Here is a 26,934-nt window from a genome sequence, read left to right on the forward strand (position 1 = left end):
AGTATAAAGTTTGCCAATCAGATTCATGGTGTGTGAAGTGTTGAAGTTTGAGCTAAAATCAACAAACAGCATTCGGATGTAGGTGTTGTTTTTCTCAAGGTGTGGATCTGTTGGTTCTGGAAGCAAATTGGTGAGGGTCCAAGCTGGCTTGGTCTTTTTTGGCTCTTAATAGAGTCCTCTCCTTTCCCTCCATCCTGGATCTCTGGTTGGGGAATGCTTTTATTATCTTAGTGATCACACCATCAACACATTTTCTCACATGATGTCATCGATGCTGTATATTCCTTAAGGCTGATGTGGCGGCCTCTATGAACAAGTGTCAGTCTGTGCACTCAAAAAGGTCTGTAGGTGATATCTGTAGGGCTGCTGTAGCTTCATCTGGACACACTTTAACAGTTTGTTTTTTTGATGGTTTGACCCTTTTCATCAGCTGGGTGTAAGTAGGCAGGAGAAGCAGGGAAATATGTTCTGGTCTGATTGACCAAAATGAGGGCGGGGGAGGGCTTTGTAGCTGCCAGAAATGTTTGTGTAAACCCCTGGTGGGGGTGTGGGCATGCTGGTGAAATGTAAGTTAAACAGTTCTGAGGTCTCTTCTGAGTAAAATATAAAAACACTATCTAACCCTAACCCCTGCTGAACTGAAGTCCAAATCAAATCTCAGGTCTTTGAGTGCAAGATGACCTAAGCGGCATTATTTATTAAATGAAAAGGGGGGTTGTCTGCAAAGTCTTGGCATTTCAGGATGGTTGTCTGCACTCAGTCAGTTTGTTGTAGGAGTCTGAGTTGAAGATTACATTTTAACCCATGAAATGGCGGCATGTTAATCCCTTGCAGATATGTCTATATCTTTGATTCTGGATACCGCTGGCTACACTAGTTGCCATGGTGATAAGTGATCTCAAAACACTGTTGACCTGAGCCTGTCCTGCAATCCTTGGATTGACCCTTGACCTCTGATACACAGGCAAATCAAAACAATGCAAAGCCAAATAGTAATCCTCATTTGGACTAATGAGGAGTGCAGGACACACACACACACACACACACACACACACACACACACACATGCACAGACACACACACGCACACACACACACATGCACAGACATTCTTTTCTGATATTTAGCAGCCACAAGGGACACAAAAACAAAGATATGCATCCAAACATCAGGATCACGTCAGACCATTTCCATATTTATCTCAGTCATAATTTGTTTCTCTGAATGACCCCAACTCACTATTGTTTCTGCTAACTCCCTCAGTTTAATCCAAACCTAATATACCCCAAGGAAAAGGGCCCATTCAGGCTTTTGCTCTTAGTGTGTGTGCATGTGTGTTTGTGTGTGTGTGTGTGTGTCTGCATGTCTTGTAATACTTTGGAATGCCGGCTGCACTGAAGGATTTCATATCGCTTAAATATCTGCAGAGTGGCCCCTCACACACACTCATTCCTCAGTATAACAGAGTCTTGGCTGAACTTGGAGATGGAGAGAGACCCCCTGCATAGTACAACCTTTCCACTTGTGTGTCTGTGTGTGTGTGTGTGTGTCAGTGTTCGGCATACAACCCAAGAGCTGTCCATGCTAAGTTATTTCAGCTGAACCTGCTCACACTGTGGACTGGGTTCACCTCAACACGTCTACCCATCAGGAATATGAAATCTCTTCTGCATTCGTCCACTGCCAGCAAAATGTAATCAGTTGTGGTGAAATTTTGAAATAATAACCCATTTTAAGAGATATGAAATGGGCTCAAAAAAACATTATGAGGTGAACTGAGAACATAATTTCTCCTTATCTACAGTAACCAGGTAGCCAGCTAGCCACTGTGTAGAGCACGTTAACATTCTTGTAATTATAAACGATACAAAGCCTGTTTCTACCCAAATAGCCTTAAATTGATCTATGACTCTTTAAGAATCTAAGTATTTTTGAAGATTATCATATTAAATGCCCTGTGTGGAAGCGTCTGCATTCATTTTATTTGTTTTTGTATGTTTTGTATATAACATCACAATCAGTAACTATATGTCAAAAAGATTTAGTGGTAGGGTGTATCTGATTGCCTAGTGGTTAAGAGAAGTAACATATAACTGCAAGATCCCCGGTTTGATTCCAGCTGGGGATCTTTTTGCATACAGGGGCAAGTGGGTGTGTTTGCAGTGAGAGACCAGGTGTAGGTGTGTGTGTGTCTGAGTGTGGGTAAGCCACCACCCCCAACCGGCAAAAAAAAAGAAAGCTAAATTCAATCAATCAAAATGCCGGCTCAACTTCGTGATGTCTGTCAGCCATTACTGCTGGACAGTGGCATTATCTATCGGCCCAACCCTAACTTGGGTCCTGTTCCTTGGTGCCTTATCCTCCTGGTGCCAAATATGGACTCAGCTGACAGCCATCTGAGTCTAACATTTTCCTGGCACGAGCACACATGAGCTTTCCTGCTTCTCTGCTCTTCATCTCCCAGGCTACCCGCTATTGCTTTCCAGCCTCTGATCCCTGAACCCGTATCGTGTCTGGCGTACCACGTATCGCATATCACATATCGCATCTTGGTGACTTCTGTTCGGACTTTCTACCTACGTCAGTAAGCGTATGCTCCTTCATGTTATCACTAAATAAATCCCCAAACTTTTCCTGTGTGCCTGAATTCCTTGCTGCATTGTTCTCTCCCACTTTACAGTGGGGTGTAATTAACATTGCAGCATACAAGGGCAACCAGTGGGGCTGGCATTTACGCATTAAAATATCAGGTAGATTTTCTATGCCTTAAGACGTCTCATTTTGGCGCATTAACACGCAAATACCTGTCACAGCCAACGGCTTGCTCCATTCTTGTCTAATACGGGTGTTTGAAAAGAAATCTGAGGGACACATTTTTGACCATTGGTGTTCCCTGCTGAATATTTCTTGGAGCACCCAAAACAAAATAATAGGCCAAGCTATGGCTCACCTTGAGTGCCTGTAGTCACCTTTATCAATCTGATGCACTGCATATCTCAAATTCAATATCAATATCCAATCTCTGTCTAATTTTACCGGTCCTACCACTAGGTATCACTATGCACACTCACAGGTTTGTGCCAGCAATGAATAAAGTGTCACCAGCAAGTATGAGCAACTAATGCGGTACTCCTGATCTCTAACATGGACTAGTGGCGCGTTCTATTGAAAAGCCTGTAATAGTTTTGGTATGTACTTAGCAGTGGGCTACATATGCATCGCAGTATTTCTTCAGAGGTATTGCACGAATGGTCTTCCATAATATTTATGTTTGCTTAACAGCGCCTTCTGAGGATCATAACCAGGCTAATATAGCTCACTTTTTTCCCCAGGACGGGAGGTAGGGAAGTCTGACGCTCCTGATTTTACGCATGGATCCATGATGGTAGAGAAATATAGCAATTAATGTTAAAAGGGGAGCTAAGATCCCCCTGGCTCCCCTGGAGTTCACCCTGCCGATTATTAAAACAACTTTTGTGCCAACTATAAATCATGAAAGAACAGTGGAAGGTATGTAAATCGGGTGTCATGTTAATGAGCTAGGTAACAGCAAGCTGGTAATTCTGAGAGGCCAGTGTTTCAATCTCCAGAGAGTCCACAGACCACCAGTGTCAACGCCCTGCAGTGCAAAGACACACAACTGTCCCTGCAGGCTACAACCAGCTTCAGTAGCTGTCTTGTTCAAATATATCACAACATTTCTGTCTCATATTAACCAGTTGCCTCTCGTTCTCTCTCTCTCTCTCGGCTCTGTGAATGCTGGGATGACCGCTGCTCTTTCCTCAATTTAATTCCCCAACTCACAGGTAAAATAGCGGATCATGTAAAGCTGACAACATTTAAAAGGTGCAACGTCCGCCCCGACCTTTCTCAATAAAGCTGCATTAATGTTTCATAAGGACTTCAGCATAAGCAATAGAGTTGCATTAGCCTATATCGGTTGTAAACCCCGGTAAAGTTACTTTTACGATGGATATTCGACAGACACTCCCTCTGTGTCCAGCAGCGTCTTCTTTCTCAGTTTCGGTGTTCGCTCCTAACTGCTGGGGTTTGACCAAGGGACCATCGAATGATACAATATATTTGTGCTTACTTGCCCATGTTAGCGAAACTTACGATTTAAAAATATATAGGCTACTAATTTTGTCCCATGTAGCACACCTACTACTGGGTGGTTAGTTTATTTTACAAAAAGGCAGACTGCATAGAAAATAATGGCATCTGATATGACCCAACGACTCCAAATCAATACCAAACATTATTACTACACTGAATAAACAAAACACACCTCTAATTGTTTGGATTTTGTTTGGATTTTAGTGCTTCTTCTATTTCGATAAATATTTTCAAATCTGTATTGTTTCTATATCATGTGACCCCAGAATGAAAGAGTCACCAGATTGTATTGCTCTGACCACAAGATAATCGCCTGCTGTGATGACTTAATTTGTGGTGTGTAGATAAATGAGTCAAAAAATATAAGGCCACCCAGTTTTCATGCAGGCTACTTCTCCTGTTATGAAAACACGATTCTTCCTTTCCAGCTGCAGAGGTGACTGTAGCCTACTCTGCCACATGGCGCCTTTGATGCTATTCCCATAAAATGTCGATTAGGTAGGCCTATAGCGACCAGTTGGAGGCTTTTATTTTGAAAGACCCGTGGTCCGTTTCCAGATAATTCTGCGCCTCAAAGGTCCGGATTGACTCAGCCTGACCCACCGGATTTATCTCTTTCCATATGACCGGGCTTTCATTAACAGCGGGGTTCATACACATGCGGCAGCCTCTCTGTGGAACAAGTAGCTACTGAACCTTAATAGAGAGACAAAGGAGAGAGAGAGAGAGAGAGAGAGAGAGAGAGAGAGAGGTGCCAAATGAAAGAGTGTAATCAGCAGGACCGGGGAGCGCAGACACAGCGGAGGATCTTTTAATATTCCCATTTTATGGTTCTCGGATCATAAACACTGCGGGACTTTATAAACATGCACCTACTGGGAATATCTCTTTTCCTCGCATATCTTCGCTTCACCAGCCTCACGAGCGACTTCAGCCACAACGACTATTATGATTACTACGAGCAGGAGCAGACTGACGAGCCGGTAAGTTTGAGGGGCAAAAATAAGCAGAACTTGTTTGAAGTGAACCTGGCTGCCTCTGTGTGTGTCTGGATGCACACAGCACCGGCCCACGTGTCACCTGATCCTGTCAGTAAGGGGGTCCTGGGACGACCTGGGGGCCATCCTGGTTTAAGAGTGGGTCGGAACCACATAGTGAAACTTCTTAATTCTTCTATTAAATGGACCACCGTGCGACTCTTGATTGGGATGAATAGGCCCTAATTGTATTTTACATATTATTAATGATATTATCATTTTACCTTTTTATTTTAGAGATTCAAGGAATAGTTTAATATCTCAATAAAAACAAGCACAGGGAGGTGAAGGACAGTGGAGAGTAAAACTACCCACCTGCTGTGGTTGGCATGAATCCGGATGATGTAAATTCATAGTGTACATTATGAGTAACATAAACTCATCTAATTTTGCCTTCTACAACATTCATTTTTACTAAATAATTGGTATAAGCTAAAAAACCTAGGCATAACACACATTAGTTGTGGATAGCTCTACAATTAGGAAATTCAGTGGTACTTTATTAAAGGGGCAGTCCACCCAATTTACACATCCAGTTCAGTTTACTTGTCATGGGAAGTACCACTCAATCTGCCAGGTTTTCAACTAAAAGTGTGCATTATAAATGGAGGCTAAGGGTTTGAGAGTGTTGAAAGAGCTTGACCCATACAAGGGATTTAAAGTGAGGATATATTTGCTGCTTATTTACCCGTGTTTAGCCTGCCTACAACATGTGTGCAAACACCCAGAAATTGCAGACAAATAATCCAAAGTGCCCTGAAAAAGTGGCACATGAACCAAATGCCACTAAACTGTTTAAACAATGCCAGAACCCCCCCCCCCCCACCAAAAAAACCCCCTGGTGCTTGCACTTTATCCCTCTTGCTAAGTTTGATCTCAGTTCACTTTCCAAGTTTTATTCCCCTGGTGTGTGTGTGTGGCTTCGGACGAGCGAAAACAAAAGGCACGTTAGTAACAGTCAGCGCTCAGAAGGAGAAGCCAAAGCCAGGGCTTTCCAAGTGTGTTTTCCTAACTGATCGCAATCATCTGTTGTGGTGCGCAGGATATCATTAAAGGTTTAGCCTGAGCTTTTTCTGCTGAGCCTCTGGATCTGAGAGGTCAAGGACAGAGAGAGAGATACACAAACACTGATTTTGTGTGTCCAATTATAAACTAGCTGTTTATTGTTTTACAGAAGTTGGTTAAATGGTTATTATCTGTCAAGTTAAATATATATAATAATAGTGGGATTGATATAACATCGAAATGCATTTTACTCTAATGTCATGCCAGCATAGCAGATCTGAAGTGAACTGAATTGTTAGAGAAACTGGATGAGAGAGGAAGGGAAACAGAGAGAGAGAGAGAGAGAGAGGGCGGTGAACATGTTCCAGGGGGGAGGATTAAGAATGAGTGTTTTCAAATTAGCCAGTGAAAAGAGCCAATGAAGGCAGGTGTCACAGAGGTCAAGTGTGTGTGTGTGTGTGTGTGTGTGTGTGTGTGTGTGTGTAAGGGGGGATAAGTGCTAAGCAGTAACATGCAGCATTTTGATCACAGCAGACTCCTAATTGGGATGATAAGTTTTTCTCCTGGATCCTGCATTCTACCCCCAAAGCCCTTTCACTTACACTGAAGAATTTAAGATTTTAAAAAACAGATGCATGTTTGAGATAATGCAGTAAGGTAGCAATTAGGTTTTTAAACAACCATTTAATGTGCTTTCCACACTTACAGTTTCTTGCTTCGTGCTTAAAACGAGTGGTTTGGTCCGTTTTTGTTCAGCTTACTGCAGAAAAGATCTTAGTTTCTTAGACAAAGTCATCTCTAGCGCTTTCCTGAGTCTTTTATTAATTAAGCAACTAAAAAAAGAGTGGCAATTTAACAGGTTGAAGGTTTTTATTCTTGGATTGGGTAATGAAACAGACAAAGTTTAAAGGGAAACCACCAAATTTACACATCATTATTTGCTTTCAGGTCTTGTGGAGTACTACTGTAAATGTGAAAAAAGTTCTATAAAGCCTTTTGTGGCTCCAGAGTGCGAAATCGGATCAATTGTCTCACGTGACGTAACTTGAGTCAGTGTCAGTCGAGGCTGAAGACTGCAAGTTTGAAAATGTAAAAAAATCTGCGGGTGTGCCGATAGAAAGAAGTGAGCTTACCGGAACTCTACAGCTCTTCATCTTTGCTCGAGTCTACATTAGCCACTGCCAGCATAACACACCCGCATCTCAGACTGAACTGTTTGCAGTAGACTTGCATTGTGGGCAATGTAGGAACCAGGCTTTGACAAGGAAGAAGAATGCATGGAATAAAAGAGACGATATCTCTGGTTTCTTTTGGGGCATTTCTGCTTTAGTGTGATTGTGATAGCTGGAGAGAGACAGGAAGGGCAGGGGAGAGAGGGGGGGGGGTGACATGCAGCAAAGGGCCTGGGCTGGAATCGAACCCAGACTGCTGCAGTAAGGACTTTATGGTTGGATATGACAACGTGATTAACACAATATTATGTTTGCTTAGGCCAAAAGTATTCAATTCAAATTCAAGAAGGTTTCTCTCCCACCGTGTGTCTAACTGACTTGAGTCACAATGCTATTCAGAATGAGTAGCATCACGCAAGATGATTTAAAGCACATGAAATTGGTCTGTGTTTCCTTGGCAGCAAAGCCGGTTAAAATAGAAATGCTTTATCAAAGTTTAATAATTCTCAGTAATTTATCAGTTATAGATCCGGGTCTGAATAGGACGGCGCCAGGTCCAGACGGAACCAGGGTCCGTTAAGTTGACTGGTTGTTAATAAAGGTTGAAATAAAAACACAATGTGTCACTCAGTTGTCCTGATTGTAGTGCTGCTACAGTCTCATAGTTGTAGTGGTAAAATTCTCAATTACTGGTCCTGTATTTGGCTTAAAATCAAACCGGTCTGAAAATGTTTAGCATATTATCAGCATAATGTGTTGTACATGGTTCAGCCTAGATCCTCCTTGACTCATTTGACACTACATCTGGCTTGTTATGGAGAAAAATCCCCAGTCAACCTCTCCAGTGAACCCTGTTCGGTGCCATTTTTCTTCATGACTTTCCTAGTGGTTCCACTTCGTTTTTTTACCTCTCCTTCATGTTTTCATTGGCTTTCCACATGCAGTTTTCCTTTTGACCTGCGGGATCTGCTCCAGAATTGTTTTGCCTCATTGGTTTGGGGTTTTCTGAGGGTGAGCCTTATCAAACCACTGGTCCTGCACCGAACAGTGTTTCGAAATAGGAGACTGTGTCATGGAGCTTTCACCTCAAGTTTGAATTTTTTTCAATTCAAAAGAGTAGTTTTAAAGTCTTATATTAACCCTGCAAAATGTTCTCTGCCAATGTTTTTAACTTGTTTTCATTGTCTACTAAGGTATGTTTAACTCCAATCACATGGTAAAAGTCAGAAAAAGATTGCTTGGTTTAGACATTGAAAATCTCGATGGTGACTAAAAGCCAGACCACAGAACACGAACCACGACCTTCGGTGTCAAATTTATGTGTTTTCATTTCACCCATTCCCCAGCCTTCCTTGTGAAGCCTTTTTGATCCAATATTGCCAGTTAATATAATCTGCAGTCAAATTAAACAGGTGACACTCTGTCCTCAGTCTGAGTTTGTGCTCAAGGGATTCAGAATACCAAAAGTGAGAGTGAGCAGCTTTGATTATTAGGATCATGAGAATCCCTGTTGCTGGCTCAAATGTACAGATCCAGTCACCTAGAATTGCTGCCTGGGGGCATGTTAGGGCACAGGCAGATCTGTGACTGACCCCAGGGGGTCTCCGCTGGGTACTTGGCTGAAATTAAATCCCCCTCGTGGTGCTGCCTAGTATCGCCACCAGGAGGATCAGTGATTATCAAAACTTAAAGCCTGAGTTTATACTTGTGCTTCGGTGTCTGCGTCGAAGACGAAATGCTAGTTGTTGGAAGCGTTATAGCGTCACTGTGGTGACTGTTAACTTCCAGTTTAGCCCTCCGCTAACTTAAATGGGGGTAAAATGAAAATCGTGCGCCTCTTGTAGACTTTTCCAATGTGACCGAATGGATCACATTCTGACAGTGAAAAGATTCATTTTCTGTGGGTTGTGACTACACCTGAATGATTTTTCTTTTACCAATATTGTGGTTGCAATTTAATATGTGATTATTTTTAAGCTCTTTATCTTCTTTATTATTCAAAACAGACAAGTATTAAATCAGCGTATAGTATGACACAATAACACAATATTAGATTAGATTAAACATACACTGTCCTTTTCTGTAGGCCAGGCCTATATGTTGTGATGAAATTAGGTGATGAATGCGTTGCATGAATTATTATTATGAGCAATGATGGAGAAGAAGTATCAAACTATAAAAAATTCAGAGAAAGATAATTTGAGAATCAAGTCATGGCATTAAATAATTTTTAATTTTTTTAATTTTTATTTTACCAGGAGAGTCCCATTGAGATTAAGAACCTCTTTTGCAAGGGTGACCTGGCAGAGACCGGCAGCATCTATAAAAATAAAAACCAACAAATAACACAGAAGACTAGGAAGCTAACATTTCATTAACTAATTTTGAGTTTTTGCTAGGTACCGGCCTCTAAATCTTTCATTTTGGATTTAAAAGCATCATATAATATCATCAGGTCAGCCTACCTACAGACGACAAGAAAAACAAAGTTCACCACACTGTATTATACAGTAAGCGCTCAGTACAAAACCCGCAGTTCAACCAATTAATGAGTCTTTATCTCAGCTCAAATCTCCACAAGAGTCCCAGCAAGCAAACAAATAACCCGGGACGGACTGGGCCTCTTCCAGACTGGTGAGTTTGGTTTGAAACGCCGTCACAGATATTCCCTGAGCTGACTGGTGTCTGTGTGCGCCGATCACCACGATACGCTACACTTACTACATGTGTCTTTCTATTGTGCATTTGTCTGTCTGCCAAAGTGGCAAATGGCAATCGCAAACAGTTTACCCGCATTTGGTGGGTGCTAATTTCATTCCCTGTTTGACTCTAAAGTCTCTGCAGTGTAAGGTTCTGTCAAGCTTGAGGCTATTGTACAAGTCAAGGCACAGGGTCATGTGCAAAGCTGATGCTTCCTCTTCAGACTGCTTTACTCTCAGACCAGAATCATGTGACCAGGGTGTAATCACAGCCTTTGGATTAGAAAATCTATTTTTATCATATTGCGATATTATCGCAAATGCAATTAATCATTCAGCCTTAGATGTGACGGCCAAAATATACTGGCCGCTAGTAAAACGTTCTTCAAAGCATGGAGCATTTCTGTGGGCTTGGCAGAATTGCGAGGTTCCCCAGCCTACCGACCACAGTTCTTGTGGTCGGTAGGCTGGGGAACCTGGGGGCTGGGTATAGTTCCATTTTTGAGGAGATGCACGTCGGCTACGGCGTAGATTTGACGCAGAATTGTAAATTAAGCTTAATGGGTTACTGTCATCAGGCTGCTGTGACTTGATGTGTGTGAAGCGCTTCTTATTATATCATAAGGTCATACAAATATAATGGTAGGTTGTTATTTTTATGCAGTAACAAACAAAAAATATATACAGTATTATTGCTCAAATAGCGGGAGCATAGATTTAGATTTTAGAAGGTAATGTTATGATGTTCTGTCCAAGTCAGGTGATGTAGTATTAAGAAGGAGAAAATCTTCGGCAGGTAATTCTGCTCTTACAAATGCATGCCTGTGCACTCTCAAAGGTTGCCTTGCACACTGAGTAGGTCATAAAGTTCTTAAATCATCAATATAATTCAATACTTTGTCTGATCCGCCCTACAGTCAGTTTAAAAAAGCTTTGATGCTGAAAAACGTTGCCTGCTGCTGGTAATGGGGTTGATGATTGATAAGACTGAACCAATCAGTGAAGCTGCAGGTCGTAAAACCAAAATAATGATGATAATAATGAGCTGAAAGATGCTAAAACACTGGAACATGGAGAGGAACCGCAGAAGATAATTCTTTGTGAGTTAGTCGCTACAAGTGACTCCTTTCACATTACATCATGAAATTTTGCCAATTGTTCATATAAAATATTGATAAAGTTTCCTTTACAATGTATTAGCAAATGTAAATTAATTTTATATGAATGTAATTATATGGCGGCAGGCTTGGTTAAGTGTTGACTTGGCCTCACAAATGCCTCTACTAAGTGTTTGCCAGGGGAGCTTTAGCATGTGTTGTTCTTATTTTTCCACTTCAAACTACTTTATTTTTACATTAACATGTATTTGTTTTAGATGAATAAATGTGTTCTGCCTACATTCTACACAGCCATTGGTTTCCATTCATTTCTCTATTTGACTAACCACTGATGTTCATATTGCGGGTAAATGAAGGGAAACCAATGGTTGTCAGAAAGGTAGGAAAAACACGTTAATTGATCTCAAACAGCGTGGCTTTAAAATTGGTTTGCACTTATGAACAGATCGCAGTAAATGGGTAAAAACATGCAACTGTTAAAGAAGTGTCCTTTCCATCAGTTTTTCTTGACTAATATAGTAAATGTTTAAAACTTGAACAGAGGCAGAAGCTGTCTTTGTTAACATGCCGGTTTTTACATGACAAAGTGGTACTATTCAGCAACAGATTTAGGATATATTTCCTACTGAGCTCACTTAAAAAGTTTTTGGTGCTCTAGCTTCTACACTAACATACACTTCTTCATGTTGAGCGTTAGATTTTCCATCTGAGTACGCAGAAACAGTGAGTTATGTTTCAGGGATTTTTTTTTTTTTCTTTTGGTTTCCCCTCCAGGAAACCTTGATAGAAACTCTTTCCTGGGATGAAAAATCTTCCTCCAAGTCAAATATAACTGTTATCTTTGAAAAACAATGATGCTTTAAAGGGATGAGGGTTTCTTGCAGGGCACTGTAGGTTGCAACCTTCATGTAATCTGTAGACGACCCTAAACTCTAAAGTAGACAAATGGATGTGGTGAAATATCTTACACAACTCCAGCACGTCTCTCTCTCTGTCTCCTCAAGTCTGTCTCAATGTCTCTCTATCACTTTTTATGGGCTTACAGTATGTTGCTCCATCCCTCTTATTTCATCACAATGAAGATGACTAAGAATATAGAAATAGCAGTGCTCATTTTCTCTTTCTTTAGCCTTTATCCTGACCCTGTCACCACACAATCTCTCATCTCCCACTTTCTATTTATTCTCTATCCAATAGCTACGCCCCTATTTTTCTCTGTATCTCCTTCCCCCTTTCTGTCTGTCTGTATCTCTCACCTATATTTCAAAACCCCCTGGAGTCTGCAGAAGAATGTAGTGTGTAATTAGCAATCATTTTGAAGGAATTTTCTGTGATTTCTCTGTGGACCGTCCAGCACAGTCTCACTGCCCGGCCAAATACCAACCTTGTTAAGTATAAATTCACTCTAAAACCCAATTCATGCGGTAGACACAGCTTCTGTTGAGCATCTGTTTGGCTTCTCATAGTAGCTGGGTCAAAAGAAAATGTTAAGATTTCCGGTAGCTATTCAAAAAGGTCTAAAAAGATGGACAGGGACAGTGACAGGTAAAGGCTTTGGTTAGGGTTTGAGAAATTCTGATGAGACATGAATAATGTTAGAGAAAGAAATAACCAGCACATTGAATACAGAAAAGAGCAAAGGTAGTGCAACTGATGTGTAACTGGAGATGTTGTGACAATATTCACTCCCCTTTTAGATCTGTTTTAGTCTCCACCAACTACTACTACTAAAATGTCTTTATCTTTAGCTGCTAAATGCTTCAGTATGTTCACCAGCAAACCCATCTCAGACTTTGTCTGTCTACCATGAGTGTATCTGTCTGCATCTTGCATTCGACTTGAACCATCAGCCTAATAATCTTTGTGCATATTTATGACCGTGGTTCGAATTACGGCTGGGGGGGGGGGGCTAAGGAGTCTAAACACATGTTTTATTTATTTATGTGCTCGTTATTAGTTTAGAGATTATGATTTATCTTTTGTGATATTTTGGTTTTTAAAAGGCAGGGGCTTTAGAATAGTACACAAAAGTGAGTACACCCCTCACATTTGTGTAAATATTTGATCATATCTTTTCATGTGACGACACTGAAGAAATGACACTTTGCTCCAATGTAAAGTAGTGAGTGTACAGCTTGTATAACAGTGTAAATTTGCTGTCCCCTCAAAATAACACATCACAGAGCCAATAATGTCAACAAAAGTGAGGACACCCCTAAGTGAAAATGTCCAAATTGGGCCCAAAGTGTCCACCACTGTTTTTCAGCACTACCTTAACTTCCTTGGGCATGGAGTTCACCAGAGCTTCACAGGTTGCCACTGGACTTTCACTCCTCCATGACTTCAGTGTTGTCACATGAAAATATATAATGAAATATTTACAAAAATGTGAGGGGTGTACTCACTTTTGTGAGATACTGTAAGCAAAGGTAGTCAAATTCACCTTCAACAAGTTAAAACACAAAAAAATCTAATAAAACTAGGTCTAATCAAAGTGCCGTTGTAGGCTAACTGTATGTTTTGACCATGCTAAGACAAGGAATTAGAATTAGAGATGATAATGCAGGCTGTATTTTATGATAGTGTCTTTGGTTCTGGTTCAGCATTGTGTGGGTCTGTTTTGAGCGGTCATCATGGTCTTCTGTTGTGTAAGATCTGACTTTCTGGCAGTTTTGCTATCGAATACTACAAAGACTACAAAAATTGCTGTGTGATATGGGGCACCCAACAGCTGGTGGAATGACTTTGATTTATCATCATCTACTGCAGACATTAGTTAAATAATAAGCACGGATAATGTAAGCATTGTAAGATTTTAGTTCACTGAAGCGCGTGCCTGAGCTGTGCTGGGTTAACTTTATAACCTTAAAAAAAAGTTGACAATTGGCTCGGCCGACATCAGAAAAGCTTGGTATTAACACCTACAGATTAATTCCATACCCGATATCTTATGATCTACTAAAGTTATGCATGATACAAGATAAATAAATACCTGGATTTGTTATCTTCGCCACCATCTTGACTGCCAGGAAGGTACCAGATATGCTCAGCCTGGCAGATCTGCTCGGCGTCCTGCATTTACAGATGACACACGGACACCGGTACAAACCAAGCATATGCACTCTTCCAGTTCTTTGTGGATTCGTCACAACAAGCAACCCTTTTCACATTACAACTAGTCATTTAGCCCATCGTTATTGTTACTAAAAGACTACTTTAAAGTCACAAGTGCATATGATTTCCAACAAAAATATTTGTTGTCATTCAGCTGCGCTGGCAAAAGATAAAAGTCACTATGGTGAAATCCTATGTTATAATATTTCTAAACAGCTTTGCAGTTTTTTTGGCATCTGTTAAAACTTCATACTTATGGATCCATCACTCAAACAAACCTTCCTGGATCTTATTTCACCATTCCCACAAATGCAGCCTCGTGGAACTTTGTCCAAACTCAGCACTGCTTTTGGTCTGAAAGTGGATAGCCACACTAGCACCCAGATGTTGTAATGCTCATTACATATGAGAAAATATCAGAAAACACAATTGCTGTTTTCCATGAAGAAATATAGCATCCAGCATTGTTTGTCACAACAGTGTGTCCATTGAAACTCACTTCTTACCAGATGATGGCACTAATACATCACATCAAATGGATTAAAGTACCGTCTTGTCCATCAACATCACAGGAGATATCAGAGGAGTTTGAATCTATTTATTTAAGTCTGGAGGGAGTAATATAAGCTTCATTTGACATTTATTTTTAATTGTTTTAATTGGCAGTTTAGTGAATATAGCAAAATTGACTTCCCTTATTTTCATTTACTGTGCATAAATCTTAAAATGTATGCCCAGATCACTATTGAAGTTTTAACACTTGTCTCTCTGTTTTGTTTTTGACTGCTAGAGGGTTTCTGCAGTCTGCAGGCAGCCAATGGATTATTTCTTGACAGTACATACATGTGCTGTAACAATACACATATTTCCCATTTAGATGGGAATCATTTTTCTAGGGCAGGCTGGGTAATTATAATATTGTGTGTCTGTCCAGTGTCATGTCCAGTCCTGATTAGATGTTAAACTCATTTGGAAGTGGAATGTCAGAAACATCTTTCAAAATAATGCACTCCAGTACAACACTACCACCCACTACGATCTCAATAATAAACATTGAGAGTGCGGTCTAGACCTGGTCTATATGAAAAGTGCAATGATATAACTTATGTTATAAATTGGTGCTATATGAATAAAATTAAAATGAATTGAATTGATCCATGGTAATGTGCTAAAAACATGTGCCAACCAGCTAGTTGATGTCATAAGTAACATTTTTGGCTGGACCGCAGCAAAATGGAGGCCAGATTTATAAACACGAAGGTCTGTCTGTGACTCACTGAGTGAATGAATGTTAGTAAGTTATTTAAACAGTTTGGTTGTTTTTTGTGTTTGAGTTTCACCATTTGCCATCGTCAAAATGAATGGGCGAGCTCAATTATGCCCTCGGAAGGCAACGCACGACTTAAGGGGTGCAATGATGTTACTTAAGCTGCGTGCACCCTCGCAGACACTTCGCTGAACATAAACAAAGCACAGCAAGGTGCTCACGTACCTCCTCAGGGGCTTTTACAGCGGTTCCACTCATTCCAAATCTATCGCACGCTATGAACGGAACATTCTGCTGTTCTTGGATACTACTACATGAGGACCAAAGACTTCTAAAGTCATTGTCAAGACCATTTTGTATAACAACATCACTGGAGAAAATGCTGCACAACAAAGCACCACAGCCCTCAGCCAAAGTCCGAAAGCCAGCCTCCCACCTGCGGCCCTTCCACACATGCTTGTTCATCTCCAGGTGATTCCTGTGATTGTTAAAGGTTTATTTGTCATGTAACCAGTCATATTTACATTTATCACTGCTGTTATACAAATAGCAAGAACTCAGCCTTTACGTTTTCTCACCAGTTCTGCGTGTTTTTAGAGAGCAAGAAAGTCGGGATTGATGATTATCAGCAAATATGTCTAAAAAGATGTTCATTTATATTTACCAGGTAAAATTCTTGCAAAGACACAAATTCTGATCATTTATGTTTACACAAATTCTACATAAGTAATCACCTGAAACTGGTCAATTCTGTTCACAGGGTAAAGTTATTCCTTTGTAGTACCCATTATCTTTCATGACCATGGAGGAGCCTGCATTCATACCCAAAAGTGATGATACACTGGAAAAAAAAGAAAGCAGGACCACACAGCAGATATCTGAAGCTACGCAGAATATGTCCAAGGTCTGTCAAAAGCAGTTTAGACATTTGCAAATATACATGCAGACATCTAAAGCATGCCAAATCCATTCCAACATGGATTATTCACAAAAACAAGCAAGAGCAGGAGGAAGGAAAAACATTCTGAAGCTATTTACAGGCGAAGGCAATTACAGCAAGATCCAATTGCATTCAGACAAAAACATGCTTTGGAGCAGGCAGCTACCAAACAAACAAATCTAGGAAACAATCTCATAGAACCTAGAGCCAAACATGCTATAGGGCGGGCAGCTTCAAGATCCAATCTTATAGATCCCATTTAATTATAGAATAATTCCAGCAAAACAAAAAGCAGCACAAAAAAGGAAGATATCTGACTACTGAAATGAAACAAATTGCTAGAATAAAACAGTTCAGACCAGACAAATAGACAAATTCAGTGTTGCAAAAGTACAAATATTTGACACTCAGAAATAATAATAAACAAATAATTAACATCCCCATATTTGAATAAGATATTGTACAATAGAAACATTGCCCTGAACATCAGATACAGCTAGAACTGTAAGGTTCAACTAAAAAGAAAGAAGTAACATTGATCAATATATTGATGTTTTCGAAGTCATGCGAGCCAAACAAACATGGTGAATCCTTACTACCGATTCATTGCGGACATTGAATAATTTCAAAAACGATGTCTAGAGGAGGATCCTATTGGTTACTACTCCTTATTTAAAATTGACAATATACATAGACACAAAAAGAACAGAAGAATTCTCATGGATGAGGGACGAAATGTCTTATAGTATCCAAGTCTAAGTCCAATTGCCCTTGATTTTAACCTTCTTTGGATAACTATGACCTGGATGATTGAGATCCTTCAAAGACATCTTTCCACTTCTAATGATAATGAAGAAGAAGACAGATACGGGACCAATGACCCCATTCAAAAGAGAAAACTAGAATTAATATCCAGACTTGAAAAATGGAAGACCATTCCACTTATTTTTCAGCCTAAGTTGTGCAGAAAAAATATGAATTAAAATGTCACACATTTCTTGCAAAAACACCAAATAAATACCATGTAGCAAAAATATATCGCAACAAAATATTGCTGTACTGTTACTTCAAGTTCAGAATTTTCATCTTCATAAATCATCAAAGTCTCTTCTCTTTACAATAGTACCACTACAGAGTTTCAGCTTCTAGAGTTACACATACACAGAACATTATGATTTAACTGGTACAAATACGTCAAAAAATAACCCATAACAACATCACTCAATCACAAAAGAGCACAGCAATATACACTGCTCAAATAAATAAAGGGAACACTAAAATAACACATCCTAGATCTGAATGAATGAAATAATCTCATTAAATACTCCTTTCTTTACATAGTTGAATGTGCTGACAACAAAATCACACAAAAACTATCAATGGAAATCAAATTTATCAACCCATGGAGGTCTGGATTTGGAGTCACACTTAAAATCAAAGTGGAAAACCACACTACAGGCCGATCCAACTTTGATGTAATGTCCTTAAAACAAGTCAAAGTGAGGCTCAGTAGTGTGTGCGGCCTCCACGTGCCTGTATGACCTCCCTACAACGCCTGGGCATGCTCCTGATGAGGTGGCGGATGGTCTCCTGAGGGATCTCCTCCCAGACCTGGACTAAAGCATCCGCCAACTCCTGGACAGTCTGTGGTGCAACGTGGCGTTGGTGGATGGAGCGAGACATGATGTCCCAGATGTGCTCAATTGGATTCAGGTCTGGGGAACGTGCAGGCCGGTCCATAGCATCAATGCCTTCCTCTTGCAGGAACTGCTGACACACTCCAGCCACATGAGGTCTAGCATTGTCTTGCGTTAGGAGGAACCCAGGGCCAACCGCACCAGCATATGGTCTCACAAGGGGTCTGAGGATCTCATCTCGGTACCTAATGTCAGTCAGGCTACCTCTTGCGGCCCCCCAAAGAAATGCCACCCCACACCATTACTGACCCACCGACAAACCAGTCATGCTGGAGGATGTTGCAGGCAGCAGAACGTTCTCCACGGCGTCTCCAGACTCTGTCACGTCTGTCACATGTGCTCAGTGTGAACCTGCTTTCATCTGTGAAGAGCACAGGGCGCTAGTGGCGAATTTGCCAATCTTGGTGTTCTCTGGCAAATGCCAAACGTCTTGCACGGTGTTGGGCTGTAAGCACAACCCCCACCTGTGGACGTCGGGCCCTCGTACCACCCTCATGGAGTCTGTTTCTGACCGTTTGAGCAGACACATGCACATTTGTGGCCTGTTGGAGGTCATTTTGCAGGGCTCTGGCAGTGCTCCTCCTGCTCCTCCTTGTACAAAGGCGAGGTAGCGGTCCTGCTGCTGGGTTGTTGCCCTCCTACGGCCTCCTCCACGTCTCCTGATGTACTGGCCTGTCTCCTGGTTGCGCCTCCGTGATCTGGACACTACGCTGACAGACACAGCAAACCTTCTTGCCACAGTTCGCATTGATGTGCCATCCTGGATGAGCTGCACTACCTGAGCCACATGTGTGGGTTGTAGACTCCGTCTCATGCTACCACTAGAGCGAAAGCACCGCCAGCATTCAAAAGTGACCAAAACATCAGCCAGGAAGCATAGGAACTGAGAAGTGGTCTGTGGTCACCACCTGCAGAACCACTCCTTTATTGGGGGTGTCTTGCTAATTGCCTATAATTTCCACCTGTTGTCTATTCCATTTGCACAACAGCATGTGAAATTGATTGTCAATCAGTGTTGCTTCCTAAGTGGACAGTTTGATTTCACAGGAGTGTGATTGACTTGGAGTTACATTGTGTTGTTTAAGTGTTCCCTTTATTTTTTTGAGCAGTGTACAACAGCATTTCAAAAGATTTAAATGAGGAATTGGGTATAAAAGAAAGAACACCAGAAACAAACAATGTCAGTCAAAACCTGACATCAACACATTCAGAAGTAGCTTCACCCAAACAAGGAAACACAACCCCAGATGTGTGTATTACAAGTATTGTTATTTGTAGATGAATCCACTTGTCAACCCTCCAAATTCTCCCGAGAGTCCCATTTTCAATGCACCCTTTCCCCCGTTCTGTCAAATCCACATTTCGGCAACTTGAAAATGTCTCTGAAATTAACAGTTTTCTACGGGTAAGATCCCCAGAGACCCTGGTTAGATTTGGTCTCACGATTTAGGCTATGATGTCATGGTATTTATCATTGACCATGATTATTGACTTGGCTGCAGAACCTTTTAAACAAAATTCTTGGGGGTTCCTGAGGTGGAGGAGTGATTAGCCAGACCCCTGTAGTGGGTAACGTCACAGAAGGCCTACTCATAAAATGCACCGGCTTCACTTATACCGAATCTCACTCCAGACAGAATTGAAATGATGCCAGCCCTGGTTGACATATGACAGAATTGACAAAATGGGATATTTTTTCATCTTGACCTTGTGTTGTACACTGGAGCCATTTATTTTTTCCCTCAATTGCTTTCTGGTCAAACAGTTAAAAAGAAAATGTAATTAATGTCACGAGTATACACAACATATTTACATGTATCTTTTGAAGGACTAAGTGATCTAGGACATAATTTGTTTTGTAATTATGCTGCTTGCCCATCAACATTGCTGTTTGTGTAGAAGGCAGAATAAAAGTGAGCCAGGCCAGGAGTTTTAAAGAGGTGGTATTCTGCTTTTAGGCTTTTCCCCTCTCCTTTATTGAGTTATATACCTTTTTTGTGCATGTAAAAGGTTTGCTAAGTGAAAATGCCCAAAGTCCAGCCCAGAGGGAGTTCCCATCTCCCACAGAAAACTCTGCTCTGAACTGCCTGAAAACAGCTCGTTTGTAGTCCAGCCGCTTCCCTTTCATTCCTGTGACATCACAGGGATGAAAGCTAAATGCGCCTCATATAACGCTCGCCAAGCGGCTACTCCGACACGCCCTCAAAAACAGCGAGCTGCAGCACACAGCTCTCCTCTCCCTTCCAAACACTAGCTACCCTCCAGGCAGTCAGTGGACATAAAGTTGTTCCTGTGATGTAGAGACAGAGCTCAGTTAAAACTTTATGGATGAAAGATCCTTTTGTTACAGATTAATAACTCACCACTCTGAAACTCTTGCTCTAGTCCATGTTACCAAGCTGGTCGGCAACATGTACAGCTGAACCCGAGCTGTTTACCGGCTTCTCGTTGACCCGCCCTTTTCTGCTTCTGATTGGCTAGTAGTCCTTTACTAGGAACTGTGCATGTGCAACTCCCAACAAAGATCATTTAGAGACAAGATGTATCACTCCACAGCTAAAACAAAGTCTTCAACACAGGGTGAAAAGAGGAGCTGCAGCAATGTGCAGTATGACAAACCATATGGTGTTCTTTTGAAAATTAAACCATGTAAACCTGTTCTGGTAAAACCCCTACATAGGATTTTGAATGTGAGCATAATACCACCTCTTTAAATTGTTACATATCTTTTGGAAAATCCCAAAAGAAATATAACAATGTTCTTTTTGTAATCTCAACATCTGTCACATGAGTATAACATTGCTAAAACTGAATCCAAGCTAATGTAACCTGATAGTCATCCTCTCTTTCTCTCCCTTCTCTCTTTCTTTCTCTTATCCATCTCTCCTGTTTTATCATCACCTCTCTTCCTGACCTCATTCCATCTGTCTGCAGCTGAAAAATGTATATGTACAGTAATACAAAAATTCAATTAGTGGTAACTGTTTTATTTATTGTAAACCTACCTGGACCTTTTATATGTAAAAGTAGAAATATCCTTAATACTCTTCCGTGTGTGCATCAAATATTTTTTACACAGCAAATGTTAACATTACTAAACAACCTTTAATACCTTCTGTCTGATTCAGTCAGAGACTCATTTTGGCCAACCAGTATTAATCCTGTGCTTTCTGACTCTTTATGTTCTTTGAACTCAAAGTATTTGAGTGCTCATTCAGAGTGTTTTGACATCTGAACGTTAACCAGTTGGTGTTGGACCCTCCAAAGACTGACCTGAAGACCTCACCAGTTGACACACTGTGTTTAAGGCTGTGTGGGTATGAATGGGAGTGGGAGGTGCGGAGGGGGGTTGGTGGATGGGAGTGAATAAAGGGTGAAAGAGGGTCAATGAGGATAGAATGCATAATGAAGTGAGATTGTCCCAGCAAAGAGGCCAAGAGGCAGTATTTCTGCTAAAAATATGCAGTTTAGCAATTTGTTCAACTGAAAACATGACGCACTATCCATCACTGTGGATCCTGGATATCTGTGTTTATATATATTTCCATAAATATATTTGTATCCATACTCCTTCATGGTAATGCTTACAAGAAGTCACAACATTTAAGACACATTTTCATTTTACAAGTCGGGTCTGCTCCTGTCATGTGGTCCCCATGATTGTATGCATGTTGTTTGAGAAATGAAACATTTAAGCACTGACGATGACATCAGTTTTGTAGTGTATGTCTTGGGCACTGACAAAACATGTAGGCAAAACTTTGCCAACCACTACTACTACCACAATAACAACTGCTGTCATCAGTATGTAGAATCCTACCGCAGTGTTGTGCTTTACGATTGGTTTCAGCATTTTAGCTACATGATCAAGAGTTCACCTTCATTTGGAAATCTAGCTAACAGCCTGCAGTGATGATGGTTCACCCAACAGTGTTGCTTTCTTCTGTCTCATTATTATTGTCACTTTTTCGCTTTTGTCTAATTATTAGCTTACTAACTTAGAAAAATGGAGAGAGGTCCTTTTCTGATGCGATGCATCAAAATGCGCATTAAAAAACATTGATGCAAACACGGCTAGTATGTTGAATGGTAAATGGTCTGTACTTGTAGCTCCTTTCTATTCTTCCAACAACTCAAAGTACCGATGGCACAGCCTTCGGGAGCAATTTAGGGTTCAGCATCTTGCCCAAGACATGTTGGCTGGGAGAAGCCGGCATGAAGTGGTGTCCTCTCATGATTGATGATGATTGGCTCCAAAAACACAACATTTCCTGGATGAAAGAAATAGTTCTTTGCTAATACAAAATGTTGCAAAAAGTGTAGTTTGTGTTTTTAATGATTTAGTTTACTTTGCTGAGCACATGAAGACGCATTAGAAACATCCATTCAAAGGCTACCGGCAACTTTTAAGGTGGAATGTTTTTTTGAATGTTACTCAATATGAGCATGACTTGACATCATAAATCAATCAACACACCTGAGTTTTATTACTATTAAAAAAAGCAAAACGACAGTGAACAAATAACGTAATTGGTGTATGCCCCAACACTGTGTAACAGTGGTAACACAGATTCTAGCAAGCGTAGTCAGCTTGTCAATAAGTACGTATGAACGTATCATGTCTAATGTTTTGGTATGGTAAAATTTCATGAGTAGAACACGGACCCAAGCCTAAACGACTGGAGTACCCGCTGAAGGCTAGTGGGCTGGAGACTAACAGGCTGGAATGCATGCTCAAGGTTAGCAAGTTGATGGTTAGCATGCTAGAAGCTAGCTAGTTGGACGCTAGAGCTAGAGCTGGCAGGAGATTAGAAGGCTCAGAAAATGGGACGGGTGGAGGGCCAGCAGGCTCCGTGCTAAGCCCAGCACGGGAGGCACTGGAGGAGTCGAGAATGGCCAGCACGATATGTATGATATGATATAAAAGGTTCAGTCACATGGAGCCTTCAAAAACCAGAGCATGGAGTTTATTGTCTTTTGAAAAGAGGTCGTGGCCCTCATGTTATCATTGATGTCCACAGAACTGTTCATACAGTCATTACACCTCCACCAGATTCTCCGGTGGAAAGCTGATGTCTGCAGGGTCCATGTATGGTGAGGTCGTACTTTGCAAAGGGACCCATATTCAGGACTCCAGACAGGCAGGTCACGACCTGTTTTTTGCAAAATGACCCATCCAGGCAGGTTGAAGAAACAAAAAACGAGCTTTAATAACAAAAAGCTCATTCTAGAACAAAACAAGACAGGCAACAAAAACCGAGGGAGCAGGGTGAGGTAAAATCCAAGAATACAGGATAAATACAAAAACTATACTAACAATGAACCGGAATGGCACGAGGAACACGGGTAGGAATACTGACCAAAGCCGACGCAGACGACCCGACCACTTAAAGAGGTTAACACACGGACTACAAGAGGCTAATTAACTACTGAAACACAGGTGACACAGAAAACAGGGAAAACACAAAGACAAGAAGTAAAACAACATGACACATGAGGAGAGTGAACTTTCAACATAAAACAGGAAATAACTAAACTAACCGAAAAGCGTGAAACAACCCCTCAGATGTGTCTTGTAACCCTTGAAAGAGGCCCGACTGCAAGGATGGGAATCACTACACTAAACTACCTAACTGTATATGAAGAGGTTAAAATGCTCCTTTTACATTGATGCATCAGTACTAACAATCTAATAATGCCAATTATCAGTACTTCTACTTTTGATGCTTTAAGGACAGCTTGCGGCCTTAAAGCATCATACTTTTGTACTGTTACTCAAGTAGGACTTTTTTTAGTTGCTCTACTTTTGCTTAAATAAATGGTCTGAATACTTCTACTACTGGAGAACTGTGGTGAAGGCAAAATGTTGCAGTGACAGATTAGATTTTACCTGAATGGGCCTTCGGGTTACGACTCCTACTGTACTGTCGTCAATTTATAAGGTACACATGCAATCCAAACAAAGGTGAAGAAGCCAACAAGGGCCTTTTTGGTGTATGGATTGTTGATTGGCTGCTCATCGCATTTATCTTTTAGTTTTATTGGTTTTGCAGCACACAAAAACATTTAACCTTTCACTACTATTTACCAGTTACTTAGAGGCAGAATCAGAGCTAGAATTGAATTATTGTGGATTAAAGTATACTTTGGGTGCACCAGCAGGTCTGGTTTGCTATTGCTTTGAATGCTTGATTGCTTTAAGTATAATACTTTGTGGAATTAAGGGATTCTTTTTGGTTTAGTTTGTGGCGTGTGGTGGCTATGTGTAGCTCTCTGTTACCTTTTAGAGTGCAGCAGGACCACTGCCAATTTTCCATCCAGCTCGCAACTATGTTGTTTTGTTTTCTTCACTGCTTCGCCATGTCCTTTAATACCTAAATGTGATACCTAAACCTGTATTTACAAAGTTCCTTCTGATCCAAGTAAGTGCTGGAACTCATTCTTTAGTGCTGCAATGACTGAATGTACACATGGGTATTGTTCAAACTTCTAATCGAATCAAATCTAATCCTGTATAATCTAATCATCTTTCTCATATCACTGTAATTCTCCATTGGCTGTCTGGGTGTTTCTCAAACTGCACCTTGTTCGCTGCCATATTACAAAGCATTTCTTTCTATTTCCGTAAGGAGTTGCAGATGTTTTCTCTCTCTCTCTCTCTCTCTTGGTGTGTGTGCATGTGTGTGCATATGAACAGCTGGTTTAACACTCAGATTCTGCAACGCAAAACAAGGTTTGAATCATTATGCAGTTAAAATTGATTTTAAACTTGATTAAAGCTGACAGCATTGCCACAGCATATACTGTATGTGTGTGTGTGTGTGTGTGTGTGTGTGTGTGTGTGTGTGTGTGTGTATATATATGTGTTTGTATATATGTGTGGGTATCTACTATAAGCCTGTACCTCTATACTTAAACCTGCATGTGTGCGTGCAGGCACATGTATGAACTTTGGGACATTGTCTATATGTGGATGTATTTAAGCAGAGGAACTCTTTACCTCAACATCCCAATTTAAAATTGTTTGATTTGTGTGTATCTGGTGCAACACGAAACAACATGAAATAAATTAAGTTAATTGTTAGTTAAAAGTTAATTACTGTTTGTCTTACAGTACTATTTAGTTAGTATTTTAACAGTTAAGCTGTGGGATACATCGTAAGCTGTATTGTTTAGCCTACATTCTTTTTGAACAGATAACTATCACTGGATTACTTTGTTACTGAAGAAAACCTAAAAACATGATGATCTATCTGCAAAACAATGTAATTATATTGACTGAAATATTGCAGTGTTGTGCACTAGTAGCTTGGTTCCAAATTACTCAATCACCAACCAGCAAAACATAGCTGTCAAAGCTGCAGAAACAGAGCTTTGTTGCTAACTACATTCATGAAAAATAGCAACACAAAAATGGTAACAAGAGTGGATAAGATCGACACAGCTGTCCAGGTTGCCATAAGTCAAAATACAGAAATAACAACTCCGGTTTTACTGTCTACACGACAGCACAGCAACCGGCGTTTCTTAAAATCCTTTCAAAAATGTTCAGTGTCAGTGACCTGATATACAAGTGTGGACGAACGACCAAACTGCGCAGAAAACATCTGGAAGGTTTTGAAAATACCCGTGTTCACGTAGACATGGGCCTAAGTCAACTGCTCTTAACAGCCCCTCCTGCAGCTTGTTGACTGAAACGGACCTGGAGATGGAAATCACTCACTATTGATTATTTTTGGAATTTCAGATAATTTCAGCCTGAAATTTGGTTCATAGTATCCAATTTCTGACAATGAAGCTACTTATTAAGTTTAATTCCAGAGGAAAGGCCATGGCATCACAAGACTTTTTCACTTTGTGCAAATTGTACGACCATCTGGCCATTGCATTTAGATTTCTTTATGTTTAAGACTACATTTTGGCTTGATGGGGGTGCTATACGAAAGGTCAGATCAATGATCATTAAAAATAACATGCTTCATCCACTGGAGACCATGCTGATCTATACAAATGTCCTAAAAACCCAGCGATTAGCTTTCTTGTTATGTGTCACTAACTGTTTACCGTTGTAAGACATGTAAATCTGAAGCTGTTTGGTGCTGTATACATTTCATGCAGCAGTGACTGACATCAGCAGTTGTTGTTGTTTGCGATAACATGCTGCGGTTACACATTGGCAGTCCCGATGTAAACTGTCCATGTGAATGTGTGTGTGTGTGTGTGTGTGTGTGTGTGTGTCAGGGCAGACACACGATCAAACACTTGACTTTTAAACAAGCACACAGCCATGGTGATATTTTAAGTCCAACAAACACACAGAAAGGGAAGGTAAACACAAACTACTGATTCTTGGTAAGACCACCAAGCTAGAGGTTTGTTTGACAGAAAAAAGCCATTTACTGGTCACATGCTTTTGCAACACACACACACACACACACACATTAATCCACAAGCGTAGTAACCTCTACAAGTACAGTCTCTGTGTTTGACAAGCTATAAATTTTGTTTGTTTTTCTGTCATTGAGCAGCACGATCTGTTTCCATAACCTGTTCTCACTCCCCGGTTCATCACATATGAACACATGGTCAACCATTGGCATCAGTTTGTAACGCACTTGGGTTCCCTATAGCGTTATAGTTCAATGCATTGGGGGAAGCCCTGTGCCGTCAGTTTTTGGTAAAGGTAGGTATATGATATTTGACAGAAAAGACTGAGTAAGGAGCTGGTTGGATTGGATGGAGGGCCAGAACCCCGACTTTGAACCAGTGT

The 26,934-nt window shown here is 40.7% G+C and overlaps 1 protein-coding gene across 1 annotated transcript in view; it reads left to right on the top strand.

Moving 5' to 3' along the window:
- Positions 1-4,681: 4,681 nt before the first annotated feature.
- Positions 4,682-26,934, top strand: part of vegfc (vascular endothelial growth factor c) — a 64,101-nt gene continuing 41,848 nt past the window's right edge. The window contains exon 1 of the mRNA XM_038714615.1: positions 4,682-5,098. Within this exon, the coding sequence (XP_038570543.1) occupies positions 4,982-5,098 (117 nt within the window). The 5' untranslated portion in view covers positions 4,682-4,981. The remainder of the gene's footprint in view (positions 5,099-26,934) is intronic.

The sequence above is a fragment of the Micropterus salmoides genome, unplaced genomic scaffold, assembly GCF_014851395.1.
Source record: "Micropterus salmoides isolate LMB-PRFRI ecotype aquatic unplaced genomic scaffold, ASM1485139v1 Ms_hic_scaffold_12, whole genome shotgun sequence".
NCBI lineage: Eukaryota > Metazoa > Chordata > Actinopteri > Centrarchiformes > Centrarchidae > Micropterus > Micropterus salmoides.